The 25,618-nt window shown below is 32.2% G+C and overlaps 1 protein-coding gene across 1 annotated transcript; it reads right to left on the bottom strand.

Moving 5' to 3' along the window:
• Positions 1–5,646: 5,646 nt before the first annotated feature.
• On the bottom strand, positions 5,647–24,907 carry LOC127699062 (aldo-keto reductase family 1 member B1-like). The gene is made up of 10 exons (XM_052202803.1): positions 24,759–24,907; positions 14,878–15,048; positions 14,369–14,485; positions 12,118–12,195; positions 11,358–11,474; positions 10,908–11,021; positions 10,282–10,443; positions 8,500–8,583; positions 7,820–7,902; positions 5,647–5,834 (listed from the first exon to the last, which is right to left on the bottom strand). Exons 1-10 carry the CDS (start codon positions 24,840–24,842, stop codon positions 5,792–5,794), a joined length of 1,053 nt encoding a protein of 350 aa, XP_052058763.1. The 5' UTR covers positions 24,843–24,907; the 3' UTR covers positions 5,647–5,791.
• Between the last annotated feature and the right edge of the window lie 711 nt (positions 24,908–25,618).

Below are 25,618 nucleotides of genomic sequence, written 5' to 3'. Positions count from 1 at the left end.
GGTGTATGAACATATACAAATGATGTACAATGTATATTATTCAAGACTTAAATGTTTGGAAACCAGAAAATCCTTTTATTTTTGGCCCCAAATTATTAAATGGTTTACATGGTTTAGTCTGTTATCCCAAAAATTAATCCAAACCTTCTTTTGAGGTATGGAACCTACAAATGACCTATTAAGTAGTACAATTTTATAGTTATCCTACACTTATACACAATTTATTGCCATGAAACATGAAAAATGCTTGTTTTGGACAATAATTCCTACATTTGTCCTAAACAGTTTCTGCTAAAAAAAAAATCATCTGAACTGAAACAAAATTTGAACTTGATATGCAACTTGTCATGGTAAAACTACATGTATACAATAATCATGATAATTATCAGATCAATATCTTCAAGCATATATTATCAGATCAATATCTTCAAGCATATATATAACAATAAAATACTCCGCTGGGCACAGCTTGATACGACTGCAGAGGTTGAACCCTGAACAGTTGGAGCAAGTATGGATACAACATTCAAGCTAGATACAGCTCTGAATTTGGATTGTGATTATATATTTGACACAGCATTGGTTTCTGACACAGAATGAATGTGGTCAAAGAACTTTTTTAAATTTTTAATTTACCTATTATGGTCCAATATCTAAAATCTAAATACATACACAGTTAGATTCAGCATATCAAAGAACCCCAAGAATTCAATTTTTGTTAAACTAAGTTTCATTTTGGACCCTTTGGACCCTAATGTAGACTAATTTGAACAAGAGGCTGTCAGAGAGACAGCAAACTGGATTTTCCTGCAGAGGTCGAACCCTGAACAGTTGAGCAAGTATGGACACTACATTTAAACTTAAAACAGCTCTGAATTTGGATTGTGATTGAATATTTGACACATCATAGGTTTGTGACACAAAATGAATGTAGTCAAAGAACTGATATATTTGAAATTAGACATTTAAATACCTATGGTTTTAAATCTATCCAACGATATAAATTTCATATTTTACAATTTTTTTTTAATCAGGGCCTTTTTTATTCAAAAATCGAGATGCGATCATTTTCTGAAGTTGACTAGAAATAATCTAAGTCAAACCAGGTAAATATAATATTCATGGATAAATAATTAACACATGACAATGTGATAACTTCTGTTATTCTCAGTAGACTGAGTTGTTTGTGTTTTTTTTTCTTTGACAGTTTAATAGCCTCTTTCTTTTCAAGTTTACTTTATAAATTGTAAATTTCAATGCACAAAAGTTTCAAATGAGAAAAAAAAAAAAATTCTCCAAGATAAACCAATTGCCAAAGTCTTAAAAGAATAAGACAAGGGCAGCATATGTGCCAGTGTGGACTATATACGAACATATTTGTATATAGTAATGCTAATTTAAAGATTACAAAACGGCAATCGCTTAAAATTGAAATAAATTGAACAAAAATATTTTAACAGTTTAAGAAACAAAATTTTAGATACATACATGTACATGTGAATTTACTAGTCTATTGCTTGTTTGATGCACATTCTCCTTTTATACACTTAACTTTTAGAAAAATAAATCGCATTGAACAAAATAAATATTATTTTTAATTTGTCTCCGTCCTTTCAAAAGTTTCTATCGTGAAAAAAATTTTAATTTTGCAATTGAACATTTATGTAAAATTTTTATTAAAAAGGAAACTTATTTTAATTATTTTTCTGTTAATCTGTTAATGTAAAGTTTACGGAGAGCTGTCTCATTGGCACTCATACCACATCTTCTTGCATTTATATTGTACATGTAGTTGCAGAATTATAAATTTTTAATTTATCAAATGAATAAGATAATTGGAATCGTTAAAATTCTGAATTATACTTGAAAACAGATGCCTGCGACCCCTGTTGTTTCGATTAGCATGTTTTCTAAAGATATCCGCGTGAAGTTCACAAATTTCAACATGTATTTGGTCACCTGGTGTGAATTTCAGATAAAATTGTCAAGTTCAAATCCGTGGTTAAAACTTTCCTTTACATATCAGTAATATTATTATTATCCGGGCAGGGTACTCCCCCCCACCCCTTTTTTTTTTATTATACTCGGAACATTATTATATACACTTTTTCTGTGGGACTTTCTTTATGTTTTTAGGCGGCATGTGTGAGCCAACTTAACCCTTGTGCGGAAGTTCTTGATTTTGCGCACCACCACTTAATTTGGGTCTCAAAGTTAGATGTTGTTGCTCTTTGTAAATATAAACCTTTACTATCTGAAATGACCACGGGGGTCAATTTTCTTTTTCCCGTAGGAAGTTCAAATGGCTTGCTCAAATATTTCAATAGTTTTTGCTCAGTCATTAATTAATCTTTGGTGTTATTGTAGTGCTTAAATGTCAATCTCAAGGGATAACTTAAATGTTTTCTGGAAATTCTAAGATGGCTGCTGAAAATGGCTGCCGACAACGATCACTCACACATGTTCCATGATAAAACTATCGGGGTAAAAAATATTTACAGTCATAAAAGGTAAAAGAAAAAGTTTGTGCGTTGGTAATTATATACACTGGTACTTAAAAGGAAGTGTGTAAATGTTAAAAATGTTCGTGATAAAACAATACAATAGGATAAAATGCGCTCCCACAATTTTCACATCCACTCTCCTTGCTGCCTCGATTTCCCATATATATGTTTTCTAACGTGTGGAACATGCAAGTTGCAATATGTTGGTGAAACAGAAACACCATTTAACATCCGACTAAATAACCATCGGTCATTTTATACAAAAGAAAGAAACTGCCCAATCACAAGACATCTTTTAAGAGCAGGACATGATTTTGAAAACGTCACATTTCAAATCATTGAGAAAAACCAAAATTGGGATACACAATGAAGACAAAAGAGAGAGATATTTTGGATGCACCAGTTACGAACTCTTGAACCTGATTTTACATATTTATTGATGTTCGATAAATTGTATGAATTTCTATAAATTGTATGAATTGCATTATTAGCGGCCATGCTCTGTCGATTGCGTTTATAATTTCCGTATGATGTAGATTGGTATGCATACTAGAAATGTCAAATGAACTCATTAATATATCAGGAGAGGCTCTTATTTTTTCCAATTTGTTTATAAAAGAAGTTGTATCTTGTGTGTATGTCCAAAATTGGTTGACAACTGGTTTAATAAAATAATCGATATATTGTGCAATTCTTTCTAAGGGGCTATTACATAAAGATACAATGGGTCTTCCTGGAACGTCTATATTCAGTAAACAATTCTTATCAACTTTGATCTTTTCTCTATTATTTTGTTTAATTTTATGAAGTTTTGGGAGGAAGTATAGTCTACCCAATCTTCTTTCATCGTCATTTTTTAGGAACTTTAGTGTGACATCATCAATGTAAGAGTTCTTGTGTAAACGAGAAATGATTGTGTTGATACTGTTCACGATCTCCGTTGTGTGAGATTCATTAATTGTTTCATAGTGTATATTGTCATTTAGCTGATTCATTGCCATTTTTATATAGAGGTCTTTGTCAAGAACAACTGTTGATGAGTTTTTATCTGCCTTCTTTACTATAATACGATCATTTTTACGTAAGGATTGCAGTGCCATTCTTTCATTTTTTGATAGGTTGTCCTTAAATGTATTTAATTGAATTTTCTCAAGTTCAATTCTTGTTGAAAATAAGTAGTTTTCAATTGCATTATTTGCCCAGCTTGGTTTATACCCACTTTTTAAAAGAAATGGATGACGATTGTATGTGTTAGACCCGTCATCAAAGTGATATTTACATCTCATTTTACGGGCTAGTTCGTTGAAGTCATTTATGAGAGTTTTCTTTGCATTTTGAAGTCTTGGACATCCCGGTGCCTCCCAAAAAGGATATGTTAGAATTACTGAAAATTGCCCTTGGAAACAATGAATTTGAATTCAACGGGCAGATTTTTAAACAGAAAGTTGGAGTACCGATGGGGTCACCAATGTCTCCTAGTTTAACTGATATTAGAATATATGAAATCGTTTCTGAAATATTAAAACGGTTCTCACAATCGTCCGAAATTTCTCTTCTATCTGTCTACAGAGATGACGGTTTTTTATTATTCAAAGGAAGTGAACAAGCGCTTATTGAATTTTACCAGATTGCAAATAGTATTCATCCATTGTTAAAATTCACATATGAAATTTCTAATAGTCAAATACAATTTTTGGACGTAACAATATTTAAAGGAGATAGATTTAAAACGGAACAAATATTAGATATCAAATTATATCGCAAACCTACGGATAACTTCCAATATTTAGATAAATCATCAGCTCATCCCGCCTCTGTATTTAAGGGATTTATAATTGGCGAAGTTACACGGTTCATTCGATCGTGTAATAACAAAGATGACCTCGACACACAGATCAAACTATTTAAACACAAGCTTATACTCAGGGGACACAAGGAAAATGAAATTAATCCACTAGTTAATAAAGCACTACGAAAAAGAAGGCAAAACACATTATGTTATAAAACAAAAAACAAACAGAAAAGTCCACCACTAGTCATAGCAACGAAATTTAATCCTTTATTTAAGCAGTTGGGAAGACGAATAAGAAAACACTGGCATTTGATTGAAGACGACGAGACCGCTCAACATTTATTTCCCAGACCGCCTATCATTGCTTATCGTAAACACAAGAATGTGAAGGAGTACTTGACCTCGGCAAAATTATAATGTAATTAGATAAAGAATGGACATTAAACTATAAGTGTATTACAGATTCACCAGGTGTAGTGCCCCAAAATGTAACTGCATTTGATACGTTACACGATCGAAACATATTGATAACAATTAAAAAAGTAATTAAAACCAAATGTTATAGTAAATAAAAATAAATTAGGCCAGGGCACCTGACGAGGATGAACAGCCTTGGTCGAACTTGACCTAAATGATATCCGAAACACCAGGTGTAATATCATCAAATTAAAGAAATTCATAGACGACCAGTCGATTACCACAGATCAGTTACGTTGGGAAAATCCTTTCAAATAAATAGATGTGTAAAAGTTTATAATTAACCACAGAACAATCTACCGAGAAAAGGTCAAATCAGGGTTTAACAGTTAAAGATAATATATATAATTAAAGTAAATATATATAAGCTAAACATGCTATATATATGAATCACCAAATCATGCATAAACAGAACAATAACAGAATAAAACTGTAATTGAAGACAAACATGTAAATGCATATAAAATTGCATATAAAGTATACACAGCGATACATGGAAAATCATTATAGAAACTCGATACAGACAAGAAATAAAATCTCCTATAGACAATGGTATTAGTAAGTTTTGCTGGGATTGGTTCATGGACACGACTATTTATAAAATATAAGCTGTTTTGTGCTGTATTGCCATTAAGCACAGAAAAGGTAGAAAGGTGAAACTTGTAAAGTGTGTCAGACCATAGGAACAGAATGAAGCAGGACATTTTTCAAAAAATACTGCATATAAAGCTTAACTGTGCCAAGCAATGATTTAAAACTTGTGTGACAAGCTGCTTGATAAGTTTTCAGCCTAAAAAGTAGAAAGATAGTTTTTCTCTGGGCTAATGATGTTGTTCTTGTATATATATAACCAGTGATTCAATGAACAAACAATGTTTGATTATAATCTTTATTAAAACATGCCCTTTTCATATTATCATATCACGCGTTAAATGCCCTTTTTCAGGATTGGCACCCTGCCCTTTTGAAATCCTAGCTGGAACACTGTAAAAGTGTTCTTTATAAAGAAAACGGTTCTTTAGAAATCTTCATGGAATGGATACTCTTTGTGTTCACTTGCCCTGCAATAAAATATGATAAGATAGTTGGATAGTATATGCGAATGACAATAATAGAACCACGTGACTGATTTTACTTAAAGATAATATAAAAAGGATCACTTCCAACGGAGTTCTTTTGAATTTTGAAAGAATGCTTAAACACTAATTCTAATTTAAATATTAAAAGAGAAATTGGTAGGATAATTACAATTCGGTGGCTCTGGTAGCGGAATTGGTAGGATTTACAATTCTATAGCTCTGGTAGTATGGAATTGGTAGGATATTTGCAATTCGATGGCTCTGGTAGCATGGAATTGGTGACTAATTGTATCAAGGGAATAATAACAAAGGAACAAAATCCTACTTCGCTAAGGTTTGATTTAAAAATAATTATCTTTTCATACTGATTTATATACCAAATAGATATAAGTTAGAAGATGTGGTATGAGTGCCAATGAGACAACTCTCCATCCAAGTCAAAATTTATAAAAGTAGACCATTATAGGTCACAGTACGGTCTTCAACACGGAGCCTTGGCTCACACCGAACAGTAAGCTATAAAGGGCCCCAAAAATTACTAGTGTAAAACCATTCAAACGGGAAAACCAACGGTCTAATCTATATAAAAAAACGAGAAACGAGAAACACTTATGAACCACATCAACAAACGACAACTACTGAACATCAGATTCCTGACTTAGGACAGGTGCAAACAAATGCAGCGGGTTTAAACGTTTTAATGGTACCAAACCTTCACCCTTTTTTTGAAACAATATTGTAACATCACAACATAGAAAGACACACTATAAAATATCAACTGAAATAGCTTAACTCAATCAATGGACATATTAACACCATTGAACATACACTGAACAAATAAATTTGACCTATGATACAATGTAAATACAAAATAAATAAACTAAGGGAAGAATAATAAAAGTAACATGTTTTATCGGTATGAAATGTTAAACAATTAAAGAAAAACAATATGCTCGAACAGAAATATCAGCCATTTGCAATAACACAGGTAAATGAAAATAGTTTTGTTGTTAGGTATACGTGTACAGTTCCAATAGAGAAAGGAAATATTTTTACAAAATAAATAATTTTGATGTTCATAGTACGAAGTGAAAATTTAAAGTAATATCAAACACTTATCAAAGCTGGTATATAGACCAGATATAACCCTGAATAACATTAAATACAAAAAAGCAATACTATTAGTATCAACAGGTCAAATAAACAAGAAAGTACGATTTGAGAGTACTCGCAGTTACTGACAGCTAGTTAAAATCCAAAACAATTAATAATAAAAAATCATGCATCAGAGACTAAAATCAACTAAAACACATCCCAGGGATTTAGTATTTTAACGTCATGGACAGTCAAAGAAGACATGACTAGTGCAATGCCAAAAATAAATGTATCGACAGACAGTAGGATAGTTAGGAGTTTAACCTTTTTATAGATCAAAACGAACGTGGGTGTGTCTTTATACATCCCGTTTGAAAAGAATACAAATTTAGTTATGTTTTAATTTGCTGATGACAAAAATATAAATATAAATGCATTTATATACTACTTCAGCAAAGCCAAAAAAGAGAAATTGTCAATGACACCTAACTGCAAAATAAGCAAAGTATATACCTTCAGGAAACAAAGAAAAAATTACTTTAATATATTTTGTATTTTGTACTTGTATTTACAAGGGACGAATGAGAACTTACCATATGATATGGACGTCTGACCATCTGATGACCTCTAGTTATGTTTGGAATGCTATCCTTTGTGGCTTTGTTAATTATTTTGTGTGATTGTTTATAAAATCACCCGAAGGAATTGTTGTTTTAATTGCAACAAGAAGAATCAATTGCTGCTGTCTCTCAAAAAAAAACATTATTAAATTTCGGATTTTTTATTTCAAAATTTTAGAGGATAATGTATAAAAAAATAAAAAATACAAAGAAAACACTGTTTTCATAATGAAAATAAATATTGAACTTTACCACTTCTCTATCCATATTCGGGGATATTTATCTAATGCCCATATTTGTTCCATCTCGTCTGGTGACAAGGAAAAACTGAACACCTGAAGAAGATTATTTTAAAATTATTTTACCTTTCATATTTCTTAAAACAATGTTTTTTGTGTTGTTTTTTTTTTTTTTTTTTTTTTTTTTTTTTCTGCTGTATCGTTCATCATATAATTATTTTGAATTCTGACTATGAACCTGGTAGTGCATTTTTAAGAAGGAAATATATATGTGCAATGCATTTTGTATATGTTCTGATCTCTGTGGTAAGTTTAGAGACAAATGTAAACAAGAAACTTTGAACTCGGGAGAAAATACTGACATTTCCTAAAAACCATCTTCACTACATTTAGAAGAAATTATTACTATATAGATGCTTCAATCATAAAAAAATAACTGAAAAAGTATATAAAAACTTTTGAATATAAAACATCTATTTGAATAACGATTTGTTTGCTAAACTTTGATTTTATAATCTTTAAAGATTGTTATACGATTGCAGAACTCAATCTGTAAATGCAATATAAATGTGTGAGCATTTATTTTGGCAGAGAATTTTTTATTAAGGATTCACTCAAATATATTTTAATCATAGTTTAACACATCCTTTGAGTCCCATATTTAAATCCTTTTTTTGTAAATAATCGACTCACATCAAAATTCTCCTTGATTCTAGAAGGCGTTACAGATTTTGGAATTACAATGATATTGCGCTGCAATATAAATCTCAAAACTACCTGAAAAAAAAGGCAACTAATATTGAAACTGCTTATTAAATCTTTTTTAATGAAGATGACTTTAAAATTTAACATACTTGTCTATCTAAACAATTACAATGTATAATCGCACGCGGAAGCGTACAAGTCCCACCTCGAGTTTTGAATGTCCAGGATTCGATCCCCGGCTGGAAAAACCAACGGTTCCACCGTACGTCTGACATTTCAGAGTAGAGCAGACTGGTCGACTCAGAGTCAGGATAATGTGTCCAGGAATGGGTGACATGTCTTCATTTAAAATTGAGAATGGAAATGGGGAATGTGTCAAAGAGACGCCAATCAGACCAAAGAGCAGAAAACAGCCAAAAGCCACCAATAGGTCTTCAACACAGTGAGAAAATCCCGCACCCGAAGGCAGGCTTCAGCTGGCCCCTAAACAAAAATGTGTACTAGTTTAATGAAAACGGACGTCACTCTAAACTCCAAAATTTAAAAATGAACTAAAATTAAAAAATATACAATACTAACAAAGGCCAAAGGCTCCTGACTTGGGACAGGCGCAAAAATGAGGCGGGGTTAAACATGTTTTGTGAGATCTCACTTTGAATTGTTACCTTGTGAGCTATCACAATTGCAACTCGGTTCAGCCTACTGTTACATGTAGTATAGAAAGGAGTTCATATTCGTATCACATCAGCACGTTCGTGTCCTGATATGCATTTTATATGTGCCACTGAACGTCAAACACCAATCCAAACTTTCATGGATGTATTACACAAAAAATAAACAGTTTAAGCGTCTGGCGTACAAAATTTTTATCTTTGTATTTATGGTAAGTTTGTTTACCGAATGCATAAACAATCACAAAACTAATGTTTGTAATCCAAAGCTGGCAATATGTCGTACTGTTATACAACTGTCAAGTGTTAGGGGAGGATTGAGCGCTCACAAACTTGCTTAACCCCAACACATTCTGTAAGTGCACGTTACAAGTTAGATGCATATACTTCAGTGGCTGTCGCTAGTCGCTGTCTGTAATATTTAGTTGTTCACTTATTATTTTTAGCAAACATCATGCTGTTTGTGTTTGAATTGTTTCTTATTTTGTTATACCGGAACCTTTTATACATTTCACTATTCGGTATGGGTGTTGCATGTGTTCATTGATGAAGGCCGTATATATGTGTGACTGTCCTATAGTTGCTGATGTTCTCATCCTTTGGTCTTCGTTGGATAGTTGTCTCATAGGAAAATTGGCAATCATACCACATCTCCTTATTTACATAAGACAGGTTTAGCCTTTTTTTGTGCTCTCAAACGTTTTGTATTTATAATTGTCCGAATGCTGGCATGGAGCATATCTGATGAAGGAAGGAATTCTATAAATACGCTTCTTGTTCTTAGATTTTATATAGATTCTTTGGTAATTTTTAGAGATATCTCTTATTTGTAATTTATACTCTATATATTTTGTATCTCCTTTAACCAGACAGGTATTCCAAACACCATACTAGGTTTTAATGTGTACATATTACATTCAGAAAATGTGATACCATGGCTGTTTTTACCTCATGAATCACCATACGTAAATTTTAGAATTAGCAGTACTTAAATTAAAGCAATTTTATATAGTATTGCTATAGCTGTTTGAACCATTTAGCTAATATTGCATTTTTTTATCAATAAATTCTCTCCGCTCCAATTTAGAATTTCTTTTACCTGTGGTATGGTTTTGCCTTTCTTTTGAGCAATATCCTTAAGTACAGGTTCGTCAAATATACTTGGTTCTTTCCCCTTTCGCCTATTATAATATAAACTTATAAATGTTAAGCTTCTGCAATCTTTTAATTTTAAACGGGGTTTTGATAATTGATTAATTGGTGTTTAACGGCTCTTTCAGCACTATTGTGCTATTTCGTAGCGATCAGTTTTTATTGGTAGTGCAAGCCGGAGTGCTATGAGAGAGGGAAACTGACAGTCAAAGTCAATTAAGATTGGAGTCGAGCGCACCTGTCACGAGCGGGTTTTAATGATATATATGTAACCACTGAGTTTTTACAATGGAGAGGTCATAATTTAATTATGACCCGTACTATATGTAAATGTGTTTGCATTATTATTATTTCACTTCAAAGCATAAAGACTTTATAAGTTTTTAAACCAATTAATCATAAACGTTCAACGTCATTCATAAAAGCTATTTGCAAAAATTGTTCTGTTATAGATTGACGGAAAATCTACCAAACGATAGTTGAAAGCAGAGGTAATGTTCTTCTAAGTTATCTGTCAATATCTTATTGCAGTTCTATTATGCTATCATAGAAAACAGTACACATGGACCGTTATAACCACAAAGGACTGTCCGGGTTTGCTAGAGGTGCATAAGCCGTCACTGTAATGCCTTTTGACAAGCAGAAATTCGCAAGCTTCCTATTTGAGAAATAAGGATGTATTTCCACCTACAAATACAAAATATTTAAATAAAAATAATAAACAATGCTATTCGATATTTCTTGTTGTACTGTAGACCGAATTCTTTTGTCTATAACAAATAGAAAAACGCAAAAATAGTAAAAAGCAAATGAAGATTAGGAAATATATGCTATATAGAGACAGAAGAATTCGGTCTAGTTGTACTGTTATTCTTGGCAAATAAAAAAAAGACCTTTACTGCCTTAATCTTCTATATTTCATCATTCTAAAAATTCTTTTTTAGAAGCAGCTTACCCCAAAATCGGGACTTGTATATTTTTAATGAAAAAGGCCAACATTTTAAGACCGATATGTCATGTTACCTGCAGATTACATGGTTTTATCCTGGCACTTTGTAGTATACGTTCTACCTGTGACTTGTTAAAGTTAGACAACCCTATATTCTCTGCCATGCCAGCATCAACTAATTCTTCCATACCCTGCAAGTTCACAAGTTCACAGGTAGTGATGATATAAGAATTAAGAAATGTAAAAAAATAGAAAAAAGATCGAAGTTGTATGTACCATAAAGCGAAAATGAAATTGTAAATATAAATGAATTTCAAATGTATACTTTGTCATTTGCAAGAATAATCCTCGATATTTGAATTATTTTTAAAAGCGTTAAAAGATATTTTATATACTAATATATATAGGAGTGATGATTAAAATATATCTATGACCGTAAGATATGAAAATAAAAGTATGTGAAATGTGTATATCGATTCATCGCAAAAGATTGAAAAAGATATAAAACATGTTCTTCTTCATAAGATTTTTTCCAAACAAGAGAAAATGGGCTTTAAAAAATTATTTCCACTTTTTTAATTCTTCAATGAGTATCATGTAAAAAAAATGGTTTTTTGTTTTAAAAAGATGAAGATATTTCTATGATAAATCATTCTAAATCAATATATCGGATTGTTTCTTTCACGTTATATGATAGCTGATTCTTTGATTTTAGTAGAGAAAGATATTTCTATGATAAAGTATATTTCATAAGTATAATTCCAAAATATCAGAATCATAAATCATCATCGTTATGTCTGAGTGTCTTAGAAATGTATGCAAAGTGAACCATACCTTCCATGTATCTATTATGTCGTGATTCGCAAACATTATCTGGTCATTTTTATCTTTGGGAAACAAATCATCTCCGTCCTACAATGAAGAAAAAAAATCACCAAAGATACCAGACTTATATTATAAAAATTAATTGATTTATCATTAAAAATATACTTTGATGCAATAAATGATTTAATTCATAATTTAGCGATGTAAATCTGTACTGGTAAGTACAAAAATAAGTAAACTCAAATGTACAAATCAACGCCTGGTGTACCGAGAAGAAAACATAATGAGTTTTTTTTAGAAAAAAACTAACCATACAAATTTAATATTTGACAGTAACATATAATTGTATATATTTATATAGCACTATTTATTGCATGTAGTTGATAAACACCAACCCATCATTACTTCAGAAAAAAATAGAAGGCGGAAGATACCAAAGTGACAATCAAAATTCATTATTCAAAGAGAGACCGACAGCACCATGGGGAAAACAATAATCGTCGTGAAAACAAACAATAGTCTAAAAATACTACAAAGAATGACTGAGCAACAAGAACCATACCGAAAAACCGGGGGCGATATCTGGTTGTCCAGAAGGGTAACAATGTAACAATGCATTCAAAACTAGTTCGGACGCAGAGATAAGATCTAGAGCTTGACATATAGTATGGTCAGTTTTCTTTCAGCGAAGACTAATATTCAAGTCTAAATGCCATGTTAGTTTCATATCTCATCGACATTTACTCTTTTACTCTCATGGAAACTCAATTAACATTCATATTTACGGTCATGTTTCTCTCTCCAATATATTTTATTTTAAAGTATTTAGAATTACAAATAAAAAAAAACTTTTCTTGATTGCTGTTCTTCGTATTTGTAATTTTTTGTTGTTGTTTGTTTTATATTTGAAAACACTGTTTATTCGTATGTGTAAAAAAAGAGGGACGAAAGATACCAGAGGGACAGTCAAACTCATAGATCGAAAACAAACTGACAACGCCATGGCCAAAAATAAAAAGACAAACAGACAAATAATAGTACAGATGACACAACATAGAAAACCAAAGACTAAGAAACACGAACCCCACCAAAAACTGGGGGTGATCTCAGGTGCTCCGGAAGTGTAAGCAGATCCTGCTCCACATGTGGCACCCGTCGTGTTGCTTATGTTATTACAAATCCGGTAAATAGTCTAACTCGGTAAATCACATTCGTGAAAAGGGCGGGTATTATAGTTACGACATAAGTAACTGTGTTTGTATTTGTATTTCACCTTTGCTTTTTTCTATGTTATAACATTCATTAAGTGGGTTTATTTTTTCATCTATTTTTAGTAACTATGACCAAGTCCTAGATTGCACCAACGGCCTTTTTTGGGGACTTGCTGGTGCCTTTGGATGTCAAAGCGCAGTCCTTCCAGAAAAGTTGGAAAGCTGGCACTGCCAACTGATGCCCCTATTTTCATATTTATGGAGAGAAAACAGTTTTATTGGAATGGTTCAAAATACAAATATGCTTGGAGGGACAAATAAAACATGTTCTATAAAGTTTTCAATATGAATGGTAAAAAAATCAATCTTTTTTGTAAAAGTGACCCTGATCGTCGACCGGATGACCACAGGCGTCCTCTGTTTTCCTGTATCTTCAGTCTGTACAAATTTCATTATACATAATCAAGGGAAACTCAAGTTATCATCTATAAACCGTTTTCCCAAAAAAAAAAATATTCGTAACAGTGACTTTGACTTCTGACCTATTGACATCAACATACATCCTTCTTCTCCTTCCCTATATCTTGCATTTGTATAAGTTTCCAAACCTAAGACACAGTAACAGTAATAACAACATGTATCTCTCTTTATATGCGAACTTATAGCAAAGTCATTTATTAAGTGTTATTTTCATTTGAAATCCAAAATAAAGTATATCTTCAAAAATCACGGACAGACAAACTTCGGACCGTGCACGTGGCATGTAATAACATATTGCATTCTAGTGGAATCAGGAATCGAAATCCAAGAACCAATACACGAACGCAATAAAGAGGAAATCCGACATAACTTCTAAAGAAAAAAGTAAAAAAAAACACACACACCATCACCACACACACACACACATATATATATACAACATTGTTGTGCTGGGTACAATCATTAAGCCTAGTCTAGACTAGTCACTTTTTTTAGAACCACAACCTTTTTTTACTAACAGTGGAAACTGTTAAACCCACAAATTATGTTTAAAGCATTTCAATCCTTACCTTAAGTGAAATAGGCCAGTGAATGACCAGCAGCTGGACACAGTTCACTTTAAGATTATCCAACGATTTCTGGAAATTTTCCTTTATATGCCGTGGATTATGATGTGTGTTCCATAGCTGAAAAGTTTTCGTCCAGTGGAAAGTTATATGAAATAAATAATGTTAACAGTTCTAATAAATGTATCGGGAGCATTTGAAGACTGTAGTACCCGCAAGCTTGGTGCTTGAAAATTGGTAGATTTCGTCGGAAATGTATTATTTTGGACTATTAGAAACAATCTAAAAATGTGTGCATGAAACGGTTTTTTATACCGTATATATTTCTTTTCTCAATACATCATTTATGTTTCGGTTGTTTAAATCCGTATTAAAAAATAATATAACCTTCTAAATAATTACAAGAGATCATCACATCTTTTTTTTTTTTATTTTGAAAGAAAATATGACAAAAGAGGCGAAAGATACCAAGGTGACAAGAATAACTGACAAAGTCATGGCTACTGTCCTACCTTAGTCGTGATAAACATTTCTTTTTTATCTTTAATTGTACCGTCATCTAACTTGGCCTGTATACCATCTCCTACTTCCTTTTCGTTTTCATATGCATAGGCACAATCAACACTCCTGTACCCGATATCTATGGCATACTTCACTGCTTTCCTGACTGAACCAGGTCCACCCTGATAGAAAGTTAAAAAAACAAAAAAACATTAAACGCTACATTCAGTTTTTATTGTGCATTTGTCTTAAAAATTATAATTATTTAAAAGTAAACGTTATAATTTTGCAAAAATGTATTTGGTGAATTTGCAAGTGATTAACGTCTCCGAGGAGACGTTATTAAGAGTTGAACGATGGACAGTCTGCGGGCTGAATGCTTCTTACTATCTGATTGGAAGATATTGCTGACTCTATCCAGGAACGTATGTACTGTTCCCAGCTCTATTAAAGCTAACTTGTGTTGATTGGTTGGGACAAAACCTAGTAAATGTCTTTTGATCCCGTAAAGTGTCGGAATTGAACTCTCTATTTTAGCAATTAGATTTTGCCTGGTTACCAATCATGCAAATCGGTACACAGGTAACACTTATCTATAAATAGCCGAAACTCCTGAAATATTGTAAACACACGTGTGATTATTTAACGTTCTATCCAGTCGCTCACTGTTACGTACATCTTGTACACGAAACCATACTTATGAAAACATCGTGCTTTTTTCTTAGCCTAGATTATAAATATTTATACTTAGTAAGATAATCCAAAAGCAATAATAAAAAAAATGACTAAAAGAGAGATATTTTCGATTAAATATTAATTTGAACAGGAATTTTTATCTCGGAAAGGAGGGGGGGACCTTTTTATGGTAAAAGCACATATATGTCTCAGTCTGGTAAAAGGAAAATACCCTAGAGATCAAATATTTTTTTTACAATTAGTATGTCTACACATAGCTATGATGCATGGTTACGCTATTTCATCATGCTTGACAAACATGACAAATTACGAGAGTGATTTTAATTGCATTTGAAAAAAAGTATCGACATCTGATTAGTTTCAGATTCAATCTTCAACCTTGACTTAAATATCACCAAAATTTCTCGACCTCATCAAAAGCTTAAAATAGGCCTATTCTAGTTGCTCATCCCTACCTCTCACTACAAATGATAAGTATGATAAGTGCCCCACCCCCCACCCCCCACCCCCGATCTTTAGGGTAGGGTTTGGGCGGGGTTGAACGTTTTCTAGCTCTCACTATCAAAATAGCAGACGATGAAGAACAGAAGACTAAAAAAATCGAAAGGGAAATATATATATAAGAAGAATATAAAACTACTCTCAGACGATGAAAGCAATTATACATGTATGTTATCATATTTCAGCAATGCTTAATTTCTATGAATGATTTTAAAGGAGATATGAAGTATATAATAATACGTGATTAGTTTAGACAGCAACCCAATTAAACAACAAACAGAACAATTTACTTCTAAAATTCAATCTACGGTCTTCTACAATGAACATGTCATTACAATATTTTAAGTTTTTAATCCTCCCAAGTCTAGCTATGATATATAGAATAGTTGTGAATGCATGTAAAAAAAAATATCTTAATAGCAAACAATGAATATTACTTAAAACAATGAGGAGGGTCAAGAACAAACTTCTGGTAGTCTTTATAGGTATTTATTTTTATGTGTATTTAATTCTTCTATCTGTTTTGTCATGATCGTATATTTTTGTAATCTATATTTAGTATATATATTAATTATACATGTACCTATATGTTGTAAAACATTTGGTTAATAAAGAATTGAATAGTTGTTTTGAGGTTTATTGACCATTTATACTATATATATATATGCTATATGAGAGAAAGAGAAACAAAAGAAAATTATAAATTTCAAATACGAAAATACTGTTGGCATTTTAAAAGAACGGTCTCTCACAAAAGATTATGTCAATCCAGTATGTTAAGCTTTGAAGGATTAGTACGATATAAGGACCTTATTTGACACCCAACATGGAACGGTATACTGCTTCATAACGTGTTTGGTAAAATCCGCTGATTTATATGGTCTTATATGCAAGGCTATTCTGAATGAATTAATCTACAAAGCGAGAACACTTTCCACTTTCATCAGCTAAGAGGAAGCTAGCTTTTTTAGAAAAGCTATTACTTGTTTAGTATACTCATTCAGAAATACTGACCGGTATTACATAACTATTCATATCCAGTGGCGGATCCAGAGGGGGGCGTAGAGGGCGTACGCCCCCCCCCCCCCCCCCCCCTTTGCTTGCACTTTTTTTTTTTTTTGGTAAAATGATTATAAATCAGACTTGACTTCGTGAACTTTGCCATTTCCCGCGTATTTAATTTTTATGCGACAATTCTTTACTTATAAAGATATTTTTCTCTCGTATTTACTGTAATATATTATTGATTATGTCAAGGTCATGTGATTCGCTACGGTGGAGTTGACCAGTGCGTCGAAAAAACGTCACTCAGTCATTTTGAAATTCAAATTACAGTAACACATTGCTTAGGCTGAGGATGACAAGCATGACACCTTCAAAGCGAGTAAGGATCGAGCAAGAACGTATTGACATCTATTTCACAATTCCACCAAACAGAAAGTAATTCTCTATTACACTCTCAAGAAAAAAAAAAGTTCACAGCAATATTATTAACCTACGAAAACATGTTTAACCCCACACGCCCCAGCCCATTAATAACACTGCTGAATAATAATAATCCCCAGTCAGTAAGCTCTAGATAGATTTAAAATCTATGGTACGGATCATTTGATTTGAGGGGGCAGTCTGAGATATTTTAGAGAAAAAATTCTGACCCTGATTTTTTCCTTAAACAAAAATTCTGGTCGTATCTGGATTGAAAACAATAACGGTAATCTTGTCCACTTTTTTGCTATTAGAAACAAAGATTTTAAACAGAATTATTGAGCATTAAATGAACATGTTGAATGAAAAACGGTCGTAATTTTTTGGGGGGGCGGGGGTTTGCATGTTGTAAATCCCATATCTGACCGAATGTCTCTTTCTCCGAACTGATACGCTGAATACTTTTTTCAAGGCCCGACTTCAACCTGCCTGCTCGGTGTGGCCTTTATGTCTCCATTTGTCGACCGTCATTCACAACTTCGTTGTCATTTCAGACTCATTCGTAGCCTTTGGTTGATTTGGAACCCCTCACTTCCCTTGTTGGGTGAAACATTTCAACCAAACATTTGGATTAAAATTGCTAGTTTGTCTTTGTTCGTGTCTGTCGTATTGTAAATTTCATTGAATGGCCGTATATCTTGTTTTCAACAAGAAATCTGTGAGGTTATGCTAACTAACCTTACAACACACGAGACTTTTCCATGTCCATTTTTTACTGACAAATCCCACATTAAATATATTAGTACAGTACAGTAAGGGATATCGCATGATGATGTTTTGTCAGAAATAGGTAAAGTAATTAATATTGAGGATGTGCTATCAATTCAAATCACTGAAAAAGAATGTATAGTAACTCTAAAAAACCCTGAAACAAAAGACAGGCTGGCGGCTCAAGGCATAACGCTAAGAGACAGATCTATTAAATTTTATGAAGTAGAGAGTTTAATTACTCATGTAACAATAAAAGACGCACCTTACGAACTAGAAAACTTATACATTTGTACTCAGATGTTTAGATTTGGTAAAGTAGTTCCAGGCTGTATAAAACGAGGCGTCATCAAAGGCACAAACATCGAAAATGGGTCTCGGTATATTGATATTCTGGAATGTGATGCAGTGCTCCCGAATAGAACATCATTTGGTCGTTTTGAAGTAAGACTTTTTGCTGATAACAATCGCACTCCATGTATATACTGTCATATCACAGGTCATCCTTCATACAGATGTAAGGACAAACCAAGTCTCATGAATCAAAAGAGATGTTACAATTGTTGTGGTATAGGTCACGTAGCTAACGCTTGTACAAGTGAAGGATACTGCTCTTACTGTAACGTCAAAGGTCACGCCAGACGAGACTGTGAGCAGTACAAACAGGAAACAGAAAAAAAGGAATTGGGCAGTTATGGTCCTGAAATATTAGAGGGAAGACAAGACAATACAGAAAACATTCACACTGACGAAGATGACGAAGAATCCATCTCATCAGACAACGCAAATTGTGGAAGAGAGACAGTGTGTGTTCTCCTTGGAGCATCTAATTGTATTAGGCTAGGACCTATCAACGATTCGTTAGTAAACGCCTCAATATCTGGAGGATCCTTTGACAAAATTGAACAAAACATTGATCTAGCTTTTCAAAAAACTGAAAACAAAGATATTGAAAAGATTGTTATCTGTCTAGGCACAAATGACATAAGTAGAAATAAAAGTGACTCTGATCAAATAAACCTTCTTGTAACAAGCGTTGTCAATCGTGTGAAGTCTAGCTTTCCAGAGGCACAAATAGGCCTTTGCAATATAATACCGCGTAAAGGCAACGGCGCTCAATTTCAGAAAATAAATGAAACGACCAAAAATGTAAATAGTTTCATGAAAAAACTTTGTGTTCAAAACAATCTGTAGCATTTGTTGATATAAATGATCAATTTTATAAACACGGAGCTGTAATCAGAGCGTTGTTTGATAAAAATGACAGTAGCGGTGTACACATCAGCACAGAAGGCGCACAAAGAATTAACAGTAAACTTTGTGAGTTTCTTCAAAGCCCAAATACGATTTTAACCGTATCAAACACTCCGGTTGATCGCAAACGCAACAGGAGTGACAAAACTACTCCAACATCTGCAGACCGGACATCCAAAGTATCAAGAAAAGAGACATGCATAGATCATGATTAAACCATGTAAATAAACACTCAGACTATTTTAATCTGATTTTACTGTTAAAAACAAAATATTTACAAAAAAAAAACAAAAACAAAAACACAAATGTATCACTGTAAATATCATGTCCACTTTTTTAAACATATTTTTCGTATGTATATTTTATTTAGAAGTATTTCGTTTATATGCCTATATCTATATACTGCAAAAAGTGCAAAAATTGCTAAGATGTACCAAATTGTAATGTTATATATGGAGAACATGAATAAGTATCGGTTTATTAGACCTATTACGGTTTTAAAACGACGTTTAATAATTAAAGTTTTACCTGATTTGTTTACACACAGGTATACACATGAACGATCCGTTAAGTTTATTTTACCGAATAGACATAACCAGGTTCAAAGCATTCAAGTGAAACATTTAAATGACGAAAGAAAGGAAAAAAAACCTATTCGAACTTAATATGTCTTTGTCAATTGCTTCAATAAATGTAAATGGTTTACGAAACAATAAAAAACGAGATGTGATTTTTAATTGGTTGGTTTCAAAAAAGTTTGATATCATTTGTCTACAAGAAACACACTGTACGAAATCTGATATTGATAACTGGGGTAATGACTGGAAAAAATTTGGGGGAGGTGAATCCGTTTGGAATTGTGGAACTTCTGATTCAAGGGGAGTGGGATTCCTTTTGCAAAAGAAATTTTCCGAAAATGTAACTTTTATTAATCACGATGAAAACGGAAGATGTCAAATGTGTGACATAAAAAGAGATAATGCTGTATATCATATTGTTAATGTATATACACCGAACAACGGTTCCGATAGAAAGACTTTTTACGAAAATTTGCGTAATTTAAATAAAATGTATGACGATGATAGCGTTGAACACTACACCGTATTATTAGGAGACTTTAATTGTACTTTAGACAAAAAACTAGACAGAATGCCATCACATCAAAATAATGACGTCGGTACAACAGAATTAAAAAATCTTTTGTTGAGATATGAATTAGATGATGTATGGAGATCTCGATTTCCAGATACAAAACGTTATACGTTTCAGAGAGGAAACTCGAAGTCTCGTATTGATTTTATTTTCTGCAGCAAATCTTTGAATAGTAAAATATTTAACACTCGTATATCACATTTCCCGTTTAGTGATCACGAAATAGTTACATCAAAAATTAAGCTAGATGATATAGAAAGAGGGCCGGGTATGTGGATTATGAATTTAAATACAATTAAATCTGAACAGTTTTCAAATGCCTTTAAAGTCTTTTGGGAAGGATGGAAAAATAGTAAAGACAAATATAATGATATACAAGAATGGTGGGATATAGCCAAAAGTAAAATAAAATTTCTAACAATTGATGTTAGTAAAACACTAAATCGCTTATATAATAACAATCACATTAAACAACTAGAAAAACGACTTGAAGCATTAAAATTGGTAGAGGAAAAAACAAATATCATCAATTCTAGAATAACCGAAATTGAACGCGAAATTAAGGATATTTATACAAATTTGACAGAATCTGCGAAAATTAGAGCAAAAATTAAATGGGCAGAGGAAGGTGAAAAATCTACGAAGTATTTTTTTAATTTAGAAAAGAAAAATGGTCAAAACAAATTGTGGAATCGTATAAAAACAAAAACGGGTGAGTATAAATATGATATTGATTCGATATTAAAAGAACAAGTACAATTTTATTCCACACTTTTTACTTCTGAAGGGTGGGACAAACAGTGCGGTGAAAAGCTTTGCCAATTTATTGAAAATAAGGTAAGTTCCGACGATAAGGAGATGCTTGAAAGTAAAATAAATATGGAAGAATTAGAAAAAGTGCTCAAAGATCTAAAGACTAACAAATCGCCAGGTGAGGATGGCATTATATCTGAATTTTACATTTTTTATTGGGATATAATAAAATATGATTTTTTTACACTCCTTCAAGAAATATTTGATAAAAATGCCTTAAGTAAATCACAACATAAAGGGGTTCTTACGTTATTACATAAGGGTGGTGAAAGAGAAAATATTAAAAACTGGAGACCTCTTACATTACTTAACACCGATTATAAAATCATAGCAAAACTTCTTGCAATGAGATTGAAAAAAGTCTTACCAAAAATAATACATCCAGATCAAAAAGGATTTGTTAAAGGAAGAAATATTAGTGATGCTAACAGATTAATTCAAGATATAATAGACTATATTGACAACGAAGACGAAGATGGAATAATAATATTTCTTGATCAACAAAAAGCCTTTGATAGAGTTGAATGGGATTGGGTGGATTTTGTATTAGAAAAGTTTATTTTGGGGAAAAATTTAGACAATGGATCAAAATGTTACTTTATGATGCTATACCATGTATAAAAACAAATGGACATGTTTCAAAATATTTTTCGATAACTCGTTCGGCCAGACAGGGCTGTCCAATAGCACCCCTTATATACATTTTGCAAGCAGAACCAATGGCATGTGCAATACGAGGTAACAAGGAAATTGAAGGGATTAAGATACCTGGTGAGGGGGGTAAAAGTATAGAAACTAAATTATGCATGTTTGCTGACGACACTCAGCTTTTAAACAAAAATGAAAAATCAGTAGAAAAATCTTTTGATGTCCTAACGCTATATGAAAAAGCTTCGGGATCTAAAATTAATTATGATAAAACCAAAGGTTTACTTATAGGATCTCTTAGAAGGAAAAAACTAAAATTTAATAAAATTAAATGGATTACAGGTAATGTAAAAACCCTCGGAGTAAATCACGGATATGAAATTGATAATGATGCTATATGGCAAAGCATTATAGAAAAGATTAAAAACTGTGTCCACGTGTGGAAAAGCAGGAAACTTTCATTTAGTGGTAAAACCTTAATAGTAAAAAATTTCATATTGCCCATGTGCAGTTATGAAATTGAAATGCGGGGAATTCTTGAAAAATATTCAAAAGAAATAAACAATATTATTTGGAATTTTATATGGGATGGGAAAGTTAACCAAATAGAAAGACAGGTTTGTTGTCTTGATATAACAAAGGGTGGAATGGGCATGATTAGTATAGAATTATTCATTAGAAGTAAGCAAATAAAGTCTCTTTATCGCATTCTTCATGAACCATTAGAAAGCTGGAATGCGATTGGCAAGTATTGGCTTCGATAATTTGACAATAAGTATAATGATCAATATTTTTTATGTAAATGTTCAAATATTAATGGACTAAATCTTAAAAATATTCCTTTATTTTATCAGAAAATGGTCTATACATGGTCTAATTTTCTAAAAATTGGAGATAATCCCAAAACAAAGCACGAGGTACTTAATATGAGACTATTTGGTAATTCAAAAATTTTATTCCAAAATAAGCCATTGTTTTTTTCTTCCTTTCTAAAAAGTAACATGAAATATATCAAAGACATATGGAATGAAGAAACCAACGAATTTTACAGTTGTTGTTCTATATTTGAAAAACTTGTGGATAAAAGAAACTGTATATCGGAATTTTCAAGAGTTAAAAGTTCAATACCAATCGACTTCTTACAAATTTTAGAAATTGATAATGAAATTAATGTAAAAACAAACATAGAATTGAAACTTTCTGATGAAATGTTCATATTAGATAGAAATGACAAAAAAATCAAACCTAAAGAATTGAAACTCAAATATATTCGAGACACGATTAATCAGAAAATATATCCAAAATGTCAAAACAAATGGCAAGAAATTTTTGGGCACGAAATTAATTGGAAAATAGTATGGGACAATCTGAAAAAAGTTAATATCACCAATAAAATAAAAGAATTTCAATGGAAATGCATTCACAATATCATATATACGGAAAGTAGACTTTAAAAAATGCAATTGTCAAACGGAAAATGTCATATTTACCAAACGGTCAATAATACTGAAAATTTGCAACATTTATTTTTCGATTGCAATACAACCAAAATAATCATTAGTAAAATCAAAGATATTTTCACATTTTGGAATGTTCAATTAGATGATGAAAATTTAAAACATTCTATGCTTTTGGGAGATAGCAGTGGTCAATCGAACCACACTTTACTTGTAAATCTCTTTTTTATTTTGACAAAATGGTCCTTGTGGAAAATAAGAAACAAAATCAAATATGATGGGATAAAAATGTCATCTACAGATATTTTGAATCTTTGGAAATCATACATGATAACCCATCTGAAATATGTACCCTGTTATTTATCTAATAATACAATAGACAAAGAAAAAATAAACACATTAATTAATTTTATATGATGTTACAAACCTTGTAGGAGATAACAGTCACGATGTTATGTGGTCTGCCTTTTATGTCTCTTTAATTTGTATTAGGTAATCCATGGTTTAGAGGTGCACTCGATTATGTTATAATGTTATATTATTTATTACTAGTATTACATTCTAGAAAGATGTTCTTTTTCATTCATTGTCATATAATAGAATAATAAGTATTATTATGCATGTACTACTTTTTCTGGTAATACAGTGCACTTTTTTCAGCCTCCTGCTTCCCGGACAGTTGGTTTTAAATGTAAACGGGAATCCCCAGTTTGCATCCTGGGCAACTGAGGAAAATGTAAACAGGAATTTTTTTGGAATAAACAAGTATCTATTTAAAAAAAAAAAAAAAAAAAAAAAAATATATATATTAGTACATAGCTTTGGAACCATCCAATCATTTTATAATAGACAATTAATAGGGAAAATACGGCATCAAAAATGTCCAACCCTTACACTTTAACTATAAAATATACATGCCCCGCGTCAGGAACCGTTAAAAAAGTGCATTTTACACTTATTTTATGTTTTTTAGCCAAAAATAGGTCCAAAAAAATGTTCTCCTCGCTCCGCTCGGCAAACTTTACATACTCCGCCCCCCTTTCCAAAATCCTGGATCCGCCCCTGATATCAAAGCTTACTGATAAAAGAAACCTATAAATAGAATTATATCTGATCATGTTGACACTTGAAATATTATTAGTCATTGCACAAATATTTACCGACGCAGGTATACTTACCGTTACATTATGGGTTCCTAACCCAATAACAGGATACTTCGTTCCATTTGGTAAAACAGCAAACTCTGCAATGTCTGAACTCATTGTATGTTCTACTTGCACCCAAATCTTTCTTAGTTTAGTCAGATTTAATCTGAGAGTCAGATTAGTATTCCTAACATGTGTCGACCTAAATATTTACATCTTAGCGGTGTTTGCATTTGAAAAAGTTTTGTACGCGGTTTAATTTGTACTGGTTTGGCTTTACTTTTCTTTTGGTCAACGTTTGTATTGGGTTTGAGACTTTTGTATATTTGGTAACGAGCATCACTGAAGAAACATTAGTTGTCGAAATGCGCATCTGATGCAATAAAATTAGTAACGTTAATGTTATTTAAAGATGTTGAATATAACTAATATAAAAATAAGGAGATGAGGTATGATTGCCAATGAGACAAGTATCCACCAAAGTTCAAATAAAGTGGATGTAAGCAATTATAGGCAACCGTACGGCCTTCAGCAACGATAAAAACCCACACCATATAGTCGGCTATAAAAGGCCCCGACATGAAAAATATGAAACAATTCAATTGAGAAAACTAACGGCCTAATTTATAACAAAACAATTAACGAAAAACAAATATGACAGACATGAACCAACGACAACCACTGAACTACAGGCTCCTGACTTGGGACAGGCAAATAAAGAATGTGGCGGGGTTGAACATGTTTGTAAGCGCTCAACCCTCCCCCTAACCTGGGACAGTGGTGTAACAGCACAACATAAGAACAAACTATAAAAATCAGTTGAAAAAGGCTTTAACTCATCAGATCGATACAAAACATCAAACATAAACACAGACTGGACGTGGCAGCGTCTA

This window comes from Mytilus californianus, unplaced genomic scaffold, assembly GCF_021869535.1.
Source record: "Mytilus californianus isolate M0D057914Y unplaced genomic scaffold, xbMytCali1.0.p SCAF_4, whole genome shotgun sequence".
Classification (NCBI taxonomy): Eukaryota; Metazoa; Mollusca; class Bivalvia; order Mytilida; family Mytilidae; genus Mytilus; species Mytilus californianus.
Note: the sequence above shows the minus strand (reverse complement) of the source record. Positions and strands in the feature narration are given on the sequence as shown.

What these genes read in the sequence shown, in the direction of transcription:
- LOC127699062 (XM_052202803.1), bottom strand. Translation starts at nt 24,842, where the DNA reads ATGAGTTCAGACATTGCAGAGTTTGCTGTTTTACCAAATGGAACGAAG. An exon ending in ACTGGCCTATTTCACTTAAG is followed by an intron (nt 12,196 to 14,368) that starts GTAAGGATTGAA and finishes TCTTCATTGTAG; the next exon opens with GACGGAGATGATTTGTTTCC. An exon ending in AAGGCAAAACCATACCACAG is followed by an intron (nt 8,584 to 10,281) that starts GTAAAAGAAATT and finishes CTTTTTTTTCAG; the next exon opens with GTAGTTTTGAGATTTATATT.